Source organism: Apaloderma vittatum, unplaced genomic scaffold (genome assembly GCF_000703405.1).
Source record: "Apaloderma vittatum isolate BGI_N311 unplaced genomic scaffold, ASM70340v1 scaffold3491, whole genome shotgun sequence".
Classification (NCBI taxonomy): Eukaryota; Metazoa; Chordata; class Aves; order Trogoniformes; family Trogonidae; genus Apaloderma; species Apaloderma vittatum.
This window is the reverse complement of record NW_009697270.1, coordinates 33,759-50,513: the sequence shown is the minus strand read 5'-3', so window position 1 is coordinate 50,513 and position 16,755 is coordinate 33,759. Positions and strand designations below refer to the sequence as shown.

The following is a 16,755-nucleotide window of genomic DNA, read 5'->3' as shown; positions in this document are numbered from 1 at the left end:
ACAGTGGTATCAGACCCAGTTCTGAACCGCCTGATCGCCTCAGGAGACTGCCCGAATTTCCTTGTGAACTGCCTAAAGACAACTAGTGTCAAATGTATAGCAAGAGTCCAAAACCAGAGAAAACTTCTGGACGTCTAACAAAAGATAGCACAAGCAGATGGGACAAACATAGCAAACGTAACATTTATAAGGAGAGGTTGGGACACTGTTTGGTATTGTTTAGCCCATTCTAAAACAGAAGACTGAGAAAAAGTATGAAATGGTCTAAAAAAAAATTTTTAAAAATGTAGAAGGATTATTTGAGACTTAGACAAGGATCTGGGCATCCTGGTTTAATTTGGTCTTGCACTTAAAAGGATGATGGACCAGAAGACCTTCAGGAGCCCTTCATCCTCTAAGTTATTCTATGAAATGGAGAGAACTTATTTTATAAGTTCTGACTGCTTAATATATTCAGGTAGTAAATTTTGAAACTGGCAAATTCAGACAAAATTAAATAATGAATCCACTGTCACAAGAACTTCTCTAGAAGCCAAAATAAGATTTAATTTTTTCGTTTTTTAAAAAAAATTGTATCATACAGGGTTCCCCTGCTCCAAATATCCAAAGAAAGTGGCCTCTGGAAAAGATTTCCTCCATTTTATGCATATATTGAGTATTATAGCGCATAAAATACAATTTATCTAGGAGAGATCTTCCTCCTCCTTCAAAGCTCTCCTCTTAAGCAGCTGGTATTGGTCACTATCTGAATCTGGACTAGATGGACACTAGTATTATCTGCTGCAATTATTTCCATTTTCACATGAGACATGACTTTAAACAAGAATTTTCATGTCTGTCATCTCCTAATGATATTCTGCCATGTTTACTCCATTAATCAAGTAAGGTATTGTTTTTTTTAAGGGTCATCCATGAAACCTCACACACTGAGAGCTCCAAGAGTGAGGTTACAGTGTTTCTATCATGTCTGCTAGCAGCAGTAATAAATAATCTGCACACCATAAGGAGCCATTGACCAGACGCATGCATTAGCCAAGGGACTACCACTTTTCAAAACAGAGGTGCTGCCACAATTTACCTTTATTTCTATTATCTTCTCTAATTCCTATCATTAAGATGAGGAGGATAGAAAAGGAGTTAAATACAATATTTCATTCTGGAAACAATTTTATTATGGAAAAAGTTCATTCCCTCCATGCCCTTTAAAATATTTCCCCAAAGCACAAAATAAATACATTTGAAGGTATTGGTTGAATAAAGTTTTAACCCAAAAATAGTTCATAATAGTTATTTATATACATTAATCATGTATATAACATTAAAATGGCTGTCATAACGTGGCCCTCTCTTAATGTATTGATGAGGAAACTGCCTGACAGCCAGAGATAAAGCTCAAAAGAGAGAGTACTAGCATCTTTGAAATTCAGTGGGAATGACACAATGAATCCACATTCATAAAAGGTGCTGTGACCAGAAAGGAACAAAATCAAAGAATAAAATAAAATCTTAAATATTTCACTTTAAAGAGTTTTTATAAAAATGTGTATGCATTTACCCACTAGACATACCTTGGCTGACCTAGTGATGGCCCCGATCTCTGAATAAAGATCAGTACTGTCTGGGAACTTTTCCACCACCATAGTGCAGACGTGGTGCAGGAGGGACTGCTTGTGCACTGTGTCCTTGACTTCTGGAACCTTCTCGAGGTAGCTCAACTCAAAAGCTTTAGCCTGTAAGGGGAGAAAAAAGGGAACAAATGAAAAATAGAAATGTTTATTTTTTCCCTTGCAGATTAGTAGCCAAAAATGATGACCATGTAGGGGTAGAGGGGAAAGAAGAAAAACAATAATCCTACTTATTGAAAAGAAGAAGAAACATTGCTTTTATTTTTAACTTGCTGAAGAGTAGGTCTAAAATCAGTCCATCTGCAGTAAAACGACTCATGACACAGTTCTCACAATATGAAAGGGGAGCATCAACATTAAACTCAGGGGAGTTACACCAGAAAACTGCCTAGCTCCACATTTCCCTCAGGTTATGCTAAAACAGGCAAAGAGCACCCCAATATACAATAAAAATAAAAAATAGGTTTTGTTTTCTAAATTATTTTTCTGGTACAAAACAAAAACTGGACTGCAACTACCATAATGGTTTTGACTTCTGTTTTTTTAAGGAAAAAGCTGCAGGGTAAATACTGGGACATCAGGCTTACATTGGTTCCATTAAGAAAGTTCCCAATAGCTAGTAGAGTAGACAGGATAAATCCCAAAGTTTTATTGTGCTCCAGTTGGTCCATTCCTTCCTTCAGGTCTAGAAGTGGTTCTGCAACTTCCTGCCATGAAAATAGAAACAAGAAAGTAAAGGGTGCAGTTGGCTATAGCCGCTTTAAGTTTTTAATACTACGGTTTAGATTAATTACTGCAAAATGTTCCTGAATTGGCGTCTTGCAGAGTGCAAACTGGCCGTGTGTGCTGGCTTTCTTCCATATTCCAGCTAATAAATCACATGCAAGGACAGCAAAAAAATAAATAAAACACTTTCCTAATGTTGCTTCTTTATGTATGCAATTGCCTTACTTGTCCTGGGGATTATTCTGTGATTCCAAATGGGAAAGAGAGAATCAAAAAAGAGGCTGCTGCATTTGAGGGCACAAACATCCCCTTACCCTAACTGATAGAAAAAGCTTCTTATAAACATTTTTTCTAATCTTCGGGGGGAAAAAAAAAAGTTACAGCCTTGGCTGACTTGACATTTGTAGCCTGACCCTAAAGCTTTCTTTAAATTATGGCCACCTCTGAGTTTTAGATATGGTTTTCTGCTTGTGTGACTTTAAATCCGAAAAAAACCCCACCCCAACAACCCACTGTAAACATCAAGCTTTACAAGTGTTCTCATTTCAAACTTTTAACTTAATGCATCTTCCATCCACATGTGTTATCTGAGTATAGGTATGTAAACTGATAAGGCTTGAAAACATAAATTCCGTTCCATTATCCCGGGAAGTGAACTACGCCAGAAAGTTCAAAGGAAGAGAGTGAGGGTAATCGAGTTGATGGAGCTTATTTCTATGTCCTTCTGTGAGGCCCAGGATTATTTATTTTGTATGCACAGTAAGAGTTCATGTTGTTTCTATCTCCAAATGCCATCCTAAGCATCTGTAACCAGCATTCTTTTCCCAAATTATTACACTGCTTATGAGCAAAGAAGCCAAAATTCAGCTATTATTTTAGACCAAGAGGCAAAATAGCTGAGAAGTTCACTTCCTTGGAGAAATACAATGAGTCATTCAACAACTGTAGTGATATTTGACTATAAATAACAGCATCAAGATGAAGGAAAAACACATTTCTAGTTAATCTCTTGAAAATAAAAGAATCTGGCAAATTCGAGACAAATTAAGAAATTATACAGTGAGCAAAGTAATTTATACAAGAAGAGGAGAGGTGCTAAATAATCCAAGACTCTATCAAGTTAAACTAAAATCAGTAAACTGCTGCACAGAATTGTTTGAATTGCTTTAAAGTCAGGGTCTATTTAGATGGCTTTTTTGCATTATAGGGATGAATCAAACTGCTCTGCATCTGCTGTAAACACAGGCTTTGGAACTATTTTACTTGTATCGGTTTGCAACCTGTTAAAAAATGATGCCTAAAAGGTTAATTCGGAACATTTTGAAGGTGCATAAAAGGCTTCCAAAGCAGGCCATACTGTATTTCTTCATTTAACTACTTACACACAAGTTACCCAAGCTTAGACTTTCTTGCATATTGTACAGATATAAAATTGGTCTTTGTATTTTATTCGATCATAGCATTAAAAACAAAACAAAAAAGCAAGATACTGTACAATCAGAAGAAATACCCATTCTTGCTTCCTACAAAACTCACCTTCTACCTAAACAGAGCAGATACATAACGCAGAGCTACCTCATTTCCTTAGAAACCTCGCATCCTTATTTGGCACCGTTTTACTTTTCACCTAAAAGGTATGCTTGAATGAAATTTGAGGATTGGTTCAGAATTTCTGGCTGTGAGATGTCTGAAAATGCCTGATAAATGTTTGACAGACTTGCACAAATGAACTCAACTACATGTGTGCAATGAATCCAGCGGTCCTGGGGCAGTTGTGTACAGCTGCTCTGGGATATGCATTGATACCAAACTGCTCTACTGCACCTGTAAAAATGCTATTCTGGGAGGGGTAGAAATCTGGCTGCGATGGGAACTTTGTAGTGACCAAAATGTAATTTGCTGTATTTGCATTTAATACACATAGATTAACAGCTACAGCTAACTCAGGTTACATGAAAGGAACAATTTAGCCTTGTCATACCTTCAATGAAGAATAAATAGCTGTGCCAGAATTAAAAAAAAAAATATTTGGGTCAGGCGTCCCTGGGGACAGGGAGGCTGGATTAAAATGATCTCTAAGGTCCCTTCCAGGCTAGGCCATTCTATGATTCTATGAAAGAACTTGAAAGATACAAGTCATAAATGTAAATGTCTAAGATTAAAATGCCACAATTTAAAAATCCTGAATATTAGTGTGATTGCATTTCCCGAAATCTAAGAAAATTAAGCAGAGGTTGAGTAATTTTGATAGTATGATCTGCAAATCAATCCACTGTTGTATAACTTGTTAAATAACCATGGCTAGGTAAACATAAGGCATATTCAGAAGCATGTCCCAATTCTCAAAATCCGTATCACACAAAGTTATATTGATCCTTTAATATACACATGGGCACTGATACACATAAAAAAAATTTAATATATACAGGAGAGAGCTACTTGAAGAGGACGTATGCACCAGAAGTGCAGCCAGAAGAAGGCTCCTGCACTGCGATTCCTAAAAGAGCTTGTGAAAGTGAGCAAGTAGCTGAAATTGCCTACAGTTTCATTCTGTTTATCCTATACACCAAAATTATACGCTGTCATTTTGAGAATTTTGTCTGTTATTCATCATTCATGACAGACAAGCCAACTATAGTCGTCTCTGAATAAATGCCATCTACGAAGAAGGTGGCAGCAACTGTCTTTCTGAACTGAACAGACCTGAAAGAATTCTTATCTTTTGTTTATAACTTTGAAAGAGAGTTATAAACATAAGAAAACCTTAATGGTAAGTGTTTTCCTTAGTTCAAATGGATGTAAGATCAGTAAGATCAATATTCTCATTTTACAATGTAAGGCTGAATGCTGTAGTCCTCATTCATTCTTTATCCAAAGAAAAATTCTTACTGCTATGAAGTAAGAATTTCCTGAATAACAACATCTGGAGAAGATGTGGTAAGGATTTAGCCCTCTTTGTTTCAATATCATTACTGACTAATTAAAGGAAGGAAGACATAATCTCTAATTATGTTTTATAGAAGGAATGGATTATGAAGGATCATTTTAGCTGTTTCCTGGTTGGCCACCGAAACAAAAGCGACCCATTTACCGTTTCCTCAAAATATACGTGCTCATATAATAACAAGGTCAGGGAAAGATTAGGCAAAGCCTAGGAAAAGTCTCCACCCCTGCCTCCCTGCTTTCCCCTTACCTTTTCCACTATCTCGTAGTCCATCTTGAATGCCCAGAGCTGGAGCCTGGCAGAGAGTTCACTGATGGAGGAGAGGGTGAGAAGGAACTGCTCGGCACTGCCCAGGGGGACATCAGGGTTCGCCAGCTGCGCCTCCTGGATCTTTTGCTTCTCCTCCTCGGTTGGGATCATGGTCAGGATTTTCTGGAAAAGGAGACAAAAAGCAGGCATCAGTGGCAGGGCGGAGAGGCACGTGAGGGCTTCTGGTGGCTTCACAGCAGAAACAGCAAAAGTCCTCGAGTCCCTGGCTGGTAAATTAAGAGAGCGCTGTAGTAACCAAGAACTAACCCACTGCACAGGAAAGCAAAAGAAGGCCTGTTATCTCAAACAGATGGAGTTCACTGAAAATCACATCTGTATTAAAATACTTTTTTTTAAAAAAAAAATTTTTACTTGGTGGAAATGGATAATTATGGGATGGAACACTGAAAGAGACACCAGGAGATTGGTTAGGACCATTCTCATCTTTCATATGTTTGAGTCAAAACTGGCCACCTTCCTGCAAATTGTATATCGAAGTGAGGTTAGAAGAACTGCAATTCTGTGGCCTGTGATTTACAGCAGGTCTGACTAGATATTAAAGTCCATTTTAACCTCAATATCTACAAATCTTCTAGCATACTTGTGAGTATACAGAAGTAACCTGAGGACTTGCTGTTTTCATAATTTATTACTTTTTGTTCAGACGGCTTTTTTTATGACACATGACAACTATTGCAGCTTATTAGGTCACTCCCAAAAATTTCACCCAAATTGAGGACAACTTCTCAAGGAACACGCATTGAATTTAAACTCGAATTATGCATGACATAACATATGGACTTTTCCTCTTTTGATCTGAAAAGTCTAAAATATTGATGAAAAAGGTTCTCAATATTTTCAGACTCTGCTGTCAGTACGGCTCAAAACGTCTAAATTTTCACTTTAACTCTTGGATTTTACATGCTTCTTTACATGTGGCAGCTTTTCCTCTCAAAGTATTGCTCTCTAAGGTATTGCTTCTTAATTAGTTCTTAACATAATAAATGCATTTTAAAACTAAAAAGACAAACAAAACAACATAAGGGCATCAGATAAGTTGAGGTCTTCATGCTGATGATCAATGCCTCATTAAAAGAGAGTAGTAAATTTTCAACACAACCTATGTTTATTCATCTAAGGAATTACATGTTTTTGCTGTAGCCTTCTATAATGACAGAAGCTGTTTTGAAGGGGAGGAGAGAATAATAAAAACACAGCCAAAGAGCTATTAGTCCTGCCAATCCAAACTAAAGCTTTGTTCCAGCACTGGACATAGCTAATTCATCAAAGTAGCAGAACCACCCCCTGCCAGTACCGATAATTTATCTGGCTCCTTATACAGCGCTGAAGCTAAGCATGGAGAGCAAGGGACTTTTCCTGGTCAATCGGGCTAAGAACAAGAGTTAAGCAAACAAATAATGTTCAATTTGTTGAAATGGGAGTTATTCGATTTTAGCCACAGCATTTGTCTTACTGTCCATCTTCTTATGCTGACTCCCATAAACATAAATAAAGAAGCAATTTTTTTTCTGTTAATGTTGGCTCTATCTTTTAGACAAAAAAGGAAAAAAAAGAAAGAGAACCTACTGCTCAGACACTACAAGCTTCTACCTTAATAAATTAATAACTTGAGGAAAAAAGAAAAGGAGAAAAACCCCTCATTACACTCTGGTGCTTTTTCTTCCCCTGTCAATGACTGGAAAACATTCTGATGTATACCTGTTCCAACTGATAGCATCTGTGTATTGATTTTGAGATGTGCCATCCATCTATCCATCCTGAAATCTGTAACTTAGGTCATATCTAACATCAACCTAGATTTATAAGTAGCTGCTTCAGGGAATTTCTTGGTGCTTAACCAATACTCATCTAAAAAAGTTCATAAAAAAGAGAGACTGAGTTGGAAACTCATAAGAAAAGGTGTTTTGCAGAGTGTACTTTGAAGAAGTCAGGCCTCCTAGTGTCTACTTCTCTCTCCAGCACCCTCCCCTAGCTGAGCCAGGGCTGCTTGCAAATGGGACCGTATGAACACTGATACATGGAGAGTTTAGTAGTGGCCATGCAGTGGATGCAAAAATGCTTCTGATGCATTTTTGAAGGCTAACACTTCAGCAGTATTCTCAATTGCCTCCTACAAACAACTAGAACTTTTGGAAGTTACCCAGAGATCCCACAAGTATTTTGTGGTAGTACAGGGCCTTCGCTCCAGAGATTCTGCACCACTGTCAGGCATTTTAAAGAGAGCAATGAAACAGTAAGCTCTATTTCCAAAGGGACTCTCCTCCTCCTTGAGCTTCATGTAAACACCACAAGCCAGATGGAGCTGACAAAAAGCATTCGAGTCCAAGTACTGCGAGGCTGCTGTGCTGTGCTTACCATAGTATGTGAAACAGAGAATGCCAAGTGAAATAGCCTGTACTCGTGGTACCAGCTGCCAAGGATCACCCCTGCTGTCTCGCCTTGGTGGGACCACAGCTGCTGGCGGGTCTCAGACCATCCAGAGTGCAACTACCCCCGTAAGCATGCCCTACTCACCAGCACTTCTGATCTGCTCAGGCAAATAATTCTGCTGGTCAGAATTACTGGTGTGCCCCTGAGCAAGTGGTAAAATGTTCCTATTCTTGATTTCCACTCTATGACTAATCTGAGCCATTTGTTCAGTGCTGGAAACTGATGAGTACAGCATCTGCCAGCTCATTATTACTTTTAATTTTATTTTTTTAAATATCACTGACAGCAAAAGTAGCATAAAACCACAGCAGAGCAGAAGGTTACTGGCTCTTGATGTGACCATTAAATCACAAACAGCTTTGAATCTAATCATTAGTTCATAATACCCTCCCCAGTACAATGTTCTTCAGATCAATTAAAAACTAGTTATCAACAAACCTCATTCTCACACTGTCTAATACATGTGATACACATACCTCACCTCCACGCATTCTTACACAGCCTTTTGGCCCAGAGACTAGCATTCTGAGGAAAACCAGTGCACAAATCTTTACATGGAGAAAAAGAAGTAATTTTTGGATATCCTGTTCTCATGAGATAATGGATCCTAATTATTCTGCTCCCGAACCGCTGGCTCCAGCCATTAGCTTAAACTTTCAGTGAAGGGATCAAACAGCTTGCACCCTGGACTCAGCCATCCTGACATATGATCTCCAACAATTTCTTAGAGGAAGGCTAACAGGGCAAAATTTATAAACCCCATATGCCTGAAGGTTACGGGTTTCTGTGGGACTCAAGGAAGCACCGAACCAGAAACTGAGAGTAGCCTAGAGCGTCTGAGGAAATTAAGTGCTTCTCTCTTTCAGGAGATAATGGAGCTTCTCAGTGATGATGAGGTTGCTGGGGCATCCTGGCTCTCATATTTGGTTTCAGCCAACTTTACCAGGTGGACAGGAGCCTGAAAAGATTAGTAAACAAAATATCTGCTTGTTGTTGGGTTCAAAGCTTTCTGTGGCTCGAGGCCCACAGATTCATAAGCTGCATAACCAAATGCACATTAGTGGGCATTTCATCAGATATTTGACAGGCCTCAGCAGATGATTCAGCTCCAAAAAGGCTCTCACATTTTATCTTTCCAGGCAGCTGTTAAAGAGACACATTGGTAGTTTGCGTTACCTGCAGAAACTCTAACAAAATCCAAAAGCATATGAAGGTCAGGACTTCACTGTAAGTGAGGGCCGCTGCACTAATTTTATCTCAACTGTTCCAAAAAATGATACAATTCTGAGAGAAGCTTTTTTAACACCAGGCTCTAATTTCTTACCCCTTTTCACATGTCAACGGCTACCTAGTTAGTCCAGACACCTGAACTTCAAATTGGGCCTAGTGGTCCAATTGGAATGGAGGGCGTAGCATACCTGAAAAGCCTTTTAATTTCAAATAGTTTTACTAAAAGCTATACATACCAAAGCAACCAATATTGCGCAGCATCATAAAGCTATGTTGTAAAGCACAAAGTAAACCACCTTAACTTCCTCACAGAATTACCCATGTTACACTGCTAAATCATACTCTTTGATATAATTTGTTTTCAATCCACATTCTCTTACAGAGTAGCATTTTTACAGAGGAATTCATTAATTTCCTTTAGTAAAGACAAGCATCAAGAACTGGTTTGTTGGACTCTACTCGTCCAGTTGCCCATGATACACTTAATAAAAATTAGGTGCCAGAATTTTAAGTTTGCCTCTTTTGCATAAGCTCATAGAAAGCCCTCATCCATGCTAAGCAGGCAGTTCTTTATTCTGCAGCAAGCTCTGAGTTGTTTGAACACAATGAATGCCAAGCTTTCAAAGAAAGGAAAACACAACTACTCTGGCAAACATAAGGTGGTAAAAATGTTTTTTGTTGGACTGACGTATGCTTGCAGCCACACGTTGTGCATTCTTCTGAAAACACGTTTCTAACAGTGCCTCCTCTGCATACTAAATGGTCTGCATACTGAATGCCTTTCTAGCACCCCGCCCCCATTTGCTGCCCTTTTTCACAGCTCAGAGGTACCTAAACAATGCAAATATATGGCCTAAAAATACAAAATCTACTTAGGTATGAAGGGCTTTAAAATACCTGGATAATTTTTTCTCCTATCTTAGTTACATATTTGAAGTTAAGAAGTGAAGTATAGATTACTAACAAGAGTTAAATGCCACAAGCAAAGCAGCATTCAGCAGAATGTAGGACAGTGAGTTGGGTTATCCCAAACTTATAGTCTGCATCCCACTGCATTGCTGCCTTGTTGCTAGCACTACTATCAACACTGCTTTAGTCCACCGTCCTTAAAGGAATTGCTAAGGTCAGTTTTAAGATACCATTTAATCTGAACTTATCCACCAAGCTGCAAAACTAAAGCCACACACACACTAACAGTACAGTGATGATGCACCGCAGTGAAAACAGAGGTCATAGCCAAGGCAAATGCTGGCTTAGGTGACTTTTTACTCTGTTGATGTTCTGCTCCTTGTTGGATTGTCTCAAAGCTGAAAAAGATCCTGAATTATAGCTACTCTGAAATTTTAGCAGTGAATGTTATGTCTTCACTGCACATGATATCTCTGCTCCTGCTCTCCTTACATCTCTCCCTTCTGCTTACTCGCCATAATGTCTCTCCTAAACAATTAACTATGCAGAAAAGCTTTTGACTACGCATTGTAATGCAGTTTTTTAACTAGACCAACTGCATAAATTTTCTCCATAGTAGTCCTGCCTCATTCAACTCACAGATTAGCTATGAAGTATACCATATGGCACATAATTTGCTCTATTCTCTACAGTTTTATATAAATGAAGTTGATGGTTACACTATTACTGATTCATTCATCATCACTAGCAATTATTTCCTAGTATTTAAGAACTGTAGATATGAAAAGGTAACCCTTGTTCCCTCTAAGCTACCTCTAAGGCTAAAGCCAATAACAGATGAATACAGAGAAGAGAAACAAGAAACCAAGCTTGTCTATACCGTAGATCAAAGGGGCAGTGTAGAAAACTAAGGCATGGCTCTGCTGCAAACAGTGGGACTCACAATGACGCATTTATGTATCTCTCTGTGCACCTCTTGGGCAATTCTGCATAGCTTAATCCAGCCTTCTGTCTTGTGATAAATGTCTGTCTGACTCTACAATGTGCTACAAGAAAAATCTGTAACTTGGGATTGAGGAAGAGAATCTGAATTCAGTACAAAGTTTTATAGCTGATAAGTAAATAAATATGGAACATTGAGGGAAAAAAGCTCTATTCTCCATGAACATCATCCTTCCCAACCAATGAAGGCTTCATTCCTCAAGGTGCAAAGTACTTGGGCTCTGCTCCACTTACCCTTTCTCTTGATTTTAAATATCTGAATGATCACATCAGGATTACTCATGTCTTTCGCTCCAATCTGTGGACACAGAACTCAGAAATCCCATTTTCTTTGGCACTGAGTACACACATATAAACAATGTATCATTTCCTGGTTTCTGAATTCTTCAGTTTGAAAGCTACCTGCATATATATATTTTAAATGAAATTATGGGTTTCTGGCAACTAATTGAAAGGTCATCCAAAGGAGGGTGTGGTTGTACAAGGCACTCACAACTGTGGACACCACAGGTGGTCAGCAGACGGGCAGCCCAGCTACAGATATTGGCACTGGAAAGGGTGATCCATGTAGAGCAGCGGAACTTCTGTCAAGTGTGGCAGACGAGGACATAATCCAAAGGAGATGATACATGGAAGATAATGAAAATGTGTCCTTCTTTACCAGCCACTTTATGTTAGACTTGGTACGGAAATACTGCCTACAGCACAGAGATCTAACTGGTGGTCTGTAAGTTGGGCTTGGATGGAGGGGTACTTCTCTCTAACACTTTAAATCCTAGTGCTGCACACTGCAGTGGTAGGTACACGAGCTGAGTCATGAAAAATTACTTTTTCAGCCTGATTTGTCACCCTCATAATATGAATAAAGTATATGTATAGCAAATAAACGCTACAGCTTTGGGAAGGAACTATATTCTAGTATGGAAAAATCAGGCCTTGCCTTCTAGCTAGAACAATGTTTTTGCCTTAAGTATTTCTTTTGCATGTAACTGTTGGCAACTCCATTTCTATTCCAGTCAGCTTTTCTCATTTTCTTCTGTAGTCAGCACAGTGAAGGTGTAAAGGGGTAAATCAGGAAACCCAGCGCCAAACCACTGAAAGGTGACTGTGAACCAATACATGTCCTCTGCAGCTCAGCCTCTGGTTGAGATTTGTAGTTGTGCAGATTACTCTTTCTAGATTATATGAGCTTGTTAAAAATAAGTAAATAAATAAATAAATAATTTGAAATTAATATGACCACAACGAAAAATAACAGGGAAGCAGCGGGCTTCTTTTACACTTCATACAAGAAAAATGCTTTGATAAAAAAAATAATAAACAGAGCTCATCTTGGATCTCGGTAAGAATATCTGCAAAGTTGAACATGTAATGGTAAAAATTACATCATCTGTAATCTTTATACCAACTGCTTTTCTTCAAACAACAGTAACACAGAAATGCTATTTTGAGCAGAACTAGTCACTGTATTTGTTTTCCATTAGATATACAATCTAGAACGGCTCCAACAGCTAGCTGGGCATGAACTTTATTAACCCCCGTAGCAGTTGCATCAGCCCTAGTAATTCACTGCCTATTCTTGCTGCTCAGAGTATTTCAGGAGGACAAACAATACTCTGAAAATCTTGACAGGAATTAACAGCATTCATTGTTACTCAAACTTAGGCACAAAGCAAGCAGAGAATCCATGTTTACTGCGCATGCTGAACCTCAGGTAAATACTACATGCTTCTGAGCACACTGCAGCGATCTGACAAATTTCATGATACGACACATCCCTTTTGCCCTCTTCCATGAAAAGTCTGGCCTGTGCCATGTGCAACACCAAAAAAAGAGGAAGCAATGAAAGTGCAGACTCGAAGACATTGACTATTCTTTCTTACCTCTATTCCTTCCTTGTTTAAGGCATATTCATCAAAGTTCAAAATAGCAGTCTTGATAGTACGGGGAGGGGGCAACACAGTTAAGCCAATATTAATAGCGTTGCTTCGTTTTGAGTCCAATACAATGATCTCCTGTCGCTTCCCATCTGCAGCAGTTTTCTTGGTAAAGAAGAGAACAAGAATATTATTCCTCCAGCCTGTTTTATAAAGAAAAAGTCACTCCTTTCACTAATGATTTCCCCTGCTCAAGTGTGCTGACACTGAATGTAAATCTAACTCATTTACAGTCATCCAAAAAAGCTGAATTCTTCTACCACATCCTTGCTGGTATTACTATGAGCTACCAGGATTTACCCAGAGAGCTAAAGTCAGTCTCAGATGCCATGCAAAACCAATCTACCCTGAGACACAGAAGTCCCTGTGAGGACTTGGAACGTTGCAGTTTGAGGCTGGAATAGGTCTGAAAAAAGCCTGAAGCTGTCTCTACCGGGCAAGAGCTCTGCCAGGCAGCAGAACCAGTCAGCTGACGGGCTCTGAGGCTTAGTTTGCCCTTGGATGCATCAACTCGGAGTGGCCACCGACCTCTCACCTGCATGGCTGGCTGGGAAACAGATAGGGTGGTTCCCACTTGCCAGCTAGCACTCTCTTGTGTTATAAATCCACCTTGGGCACTGGCAAAGGAGCTGCAGAGGCCTTTCTGGAGACACTGTCACGGTTTTCTGACCTCTGGCTGCCAGAGGAAGGGCATTCTACCCTGCTGCTCATGAAATGCCTGTCAAGTCCTTCACAGGTGCAGAACAACTTCAACCATTTGCTTTTTTCAAAGTTTTGAGACTAGATATAATAATGAAAGTACAAAGAAATAACTACATACAATTTAAATTCCATTCTAGAGAAGACATAAGAAATCTTTTGCTTTCTCTCCCCATCTGTGAATCAACTAAGCAAGGTGACTTACAAATTATTTACATGGCATAGTGCAGTGTTTAACGGGGTCTTTGCTTTTCTGCCCCAGCTTGCCTCTCTTTCTCTCATTACCCCAGGTTGGTTAGAAGGTGTCTCTGGCAACTACATATGTCATATGCCAGGCAACTGAAAGACGAGAGGACTCTGCTCCATACACAGCATTTTTTCCTCCCTCTCCATACATGTGAACTTTGGAAACAAGTTCTCTGTTTCTCCTTCCTTTGCCCCCTCAGAGACAGGCTGGGGGATGTAGGGAGCACAGGAATGTAGGGAGAAGACCAGCACATGGATGCAAGAAAGAGCAGAGATGCTTCACTAAATCTGTGTTACAGCACAGGCTGAAGATATGGGATGTTCGGTCCCCGTGTGTTGCCTGATCTAGTCAACAGGTGGCGTCCCTGGCAGCAGGGAGGGTGGATTAAAATGATCTCTAAGGTCCCTTCCAGCTTAGGCCATTCTATGATTCTACGACTGTGACCTCCTTGTAGAGCCTGTTACCTGGACTGTGGTCAGCAGCAGCAGCCTTAGCACAGATGCACCTCAAAGGGGCAAAGAGAGAGACTGAGTAATTCCTTTCTCCAGGCTTTTGCAACTGTTCAGTACAGGGAATCACCTGTGTTGTCTACAGCAGCAGTGTTTCTCGCATCTCTTGCGGATTTGGGGGAAGCCCTGGAGGAGACTCTCACTGCCTGAGTCTCAGCCTGTGCTCAGGTTTGCTTTTTAGACCATGAAGCTTTGCTCTCCGCTACCTTTGGGTCTGCAGTACAGACATCAAGTCAAAAAACACCCTACCCTACATGCTCTTCTGCACTGGAAGAACTGTCTAAGCTAGTAAACACAATCTTATTAAGTATCTCCAGCTGTGGGTCATCCCATAATAAGAATGCAGTTTTATCATTACAAAGATGCTTTTTTTCTGGCATAGCTCAGTTTCTTGTTTGCACAAGAAGAGCTATGCCCACCGGTCCCACCAGCCCGCCCAGCACATGTGTGGCACCACAGCCCTTCCACCATACCTCCACGATTAACGTGGTATGATGCAACTTCTGTGTGCAGATGAGATTGAAGGCAAGTGCAGTTTACAGGAGTTGGGGACTACCACGTGTATGATCTGTGAAAGTAGTAAGAGGGTTGTTTTTTTAAAGTTAAAAGAAATGACTGTTTTTGCAGTAAACAGCAGAGCAAAGAAAACATTTGGTTTCAATTGTTATATGTCTGTTCTGTCAAATTGCTCTCTTTGTAACATCCTAAAAGCATCCTTGAAGCCCTCCTGAGCTTTCCCTCCTTTGAGTAAGATAGTCATCTTTTTCTTGAGGAGCTACTTGAATGATCTGAGATGCAGCTTCTCCTTTAAAGCAGGCATTTTTACTTCCAGGGCCATTAATCTCATTTTCAGGACCACAGTTAGTTGCCAAGACCACATAAAAAGAAGCGAGGTCCACCAGAGACTGCTTCCTCTTGAGTCTACGTCGCACTAAACCTTTTTTAAACCACCACTTTTTACCTTGTCCTTCACAGAACAGAATTACACAGCTCCAAAGAATGTATGCAGAAGGGAAAAGGCTGGGGGAAAGGACTTAAATTTAGGCTTCCCACATGCGGTATGGGTGAGTAAACCTCAAATCTACAGCTCTGTTTTTAAGCTACTAAGTTTGACAAGAGAGACATATTCATTTGGGGGACATATGATGCTAACCGCTGGGACGACTGCGATTGCAACAGTGTGCTCGCTCCTTTACGATGAGTTATGAAAGACAGATGAGCTGCATAGGGGATGTATGCACATAGGTGTTTTCCAGAGTTATAACTGCATATGGGGTACAAAATTTTGGGGTAGAGTAACTTTTCTCAAAAACAGGGCCAGAAGAGATCTTAAATTCTGAGGATGATGGCTGAGTTACAAAGAAATCTCTTTCAAATAATAAAAAAAAAGGATGAGGAAAACAGAAGGATTTTACTACTATGAACTTTTTGACCCTACCACTAGGAAAAGAACTGCTTCTTGTCTGCAATGAAATTGCACGTGTGTAAGTGTCTGACTGTTAAAATAAGCTACAACTACTAATTTCTATTACAACAGTAGGTGACTTCAGACTGTGCTTTTTAAGTTCATTAACAGAATGACTTCAAATGCTTGAGGGAACATTGCATTAGTGCACTTGAGTTCATATTTTAATGTGTCCGTATGTAACATAAGCCCTGAGCTTCCAAATATTATACTACTAAATGTAAATACAAAATTAAAAAATATAAATACATCAGGTGGTATAATTTGTGAGAAAAAAATGTTCCTGCAACGTATTAACAATTACAGTGAGTTTAGATTTTTACAAGACCTAACTGGACAGGTTCTGTTGGCTCTAGTGAAGGCTGGGTAGTCCAGATAGTTTATTTAAAAACCATTCCCATGCCACAGAAGGTGATTTGCAGCCTGATGAGTACATAGTCTAAATTACACCTCTTTGCTTTAATTAACACAAAAATCAGAAAAATTTAAATAATTTTTCCAGTTGTCATATAAATAAGTAATTATATATGAGCATCAAGGGAGAAATATCTTCTGTATTTAACTTGTAGAACAATCTGCATCAATAGTACAGAAAAAAAATGGGCAATCCCTTAATAGTGAGATGCCAGTTTTTTATTTCTATCTCAATTAGCAAGGATGTAACACTGGTAATTTAAAATGGAATCATTCAACTGCCACTGA

The 16,755-nt window shown here is 39.4% G+C and overlaps 1 protein-coding gene across 1 annotated transcript in view; it reads right to left on the bottom strand.

Moving 5' to 3' along the window:
• The window catches only part of FHOD3 (formin homology 2 domain containing 3), a gene marked incomplete at its 5' end in the record, with an annotated part of 75,351 nt that overhangs the window by 34,745 nt on the left and 23,851 nt on the right, over positions 1-16,755 (bottom strand). The window contains 4 exons of the mRNA XM_009877565.1: positions 1,569-1,730; positions 2,213-2,332; positions 5,545-5,727; positions 13,080-13,238. Coding sequence (XP_009875867.1) covers positions 1,569-1,730; positions 2,213-2,332; positions 5,545-5,727; positions 13,080-13,238 — 624 coding nt within the window. The remainder of the gene's footprint in view (positions 1-1,568; positions 1,731-2,212; positions 2,333-5,544; positions 5,728-13,079; positions 13,239-16,755) is intronic.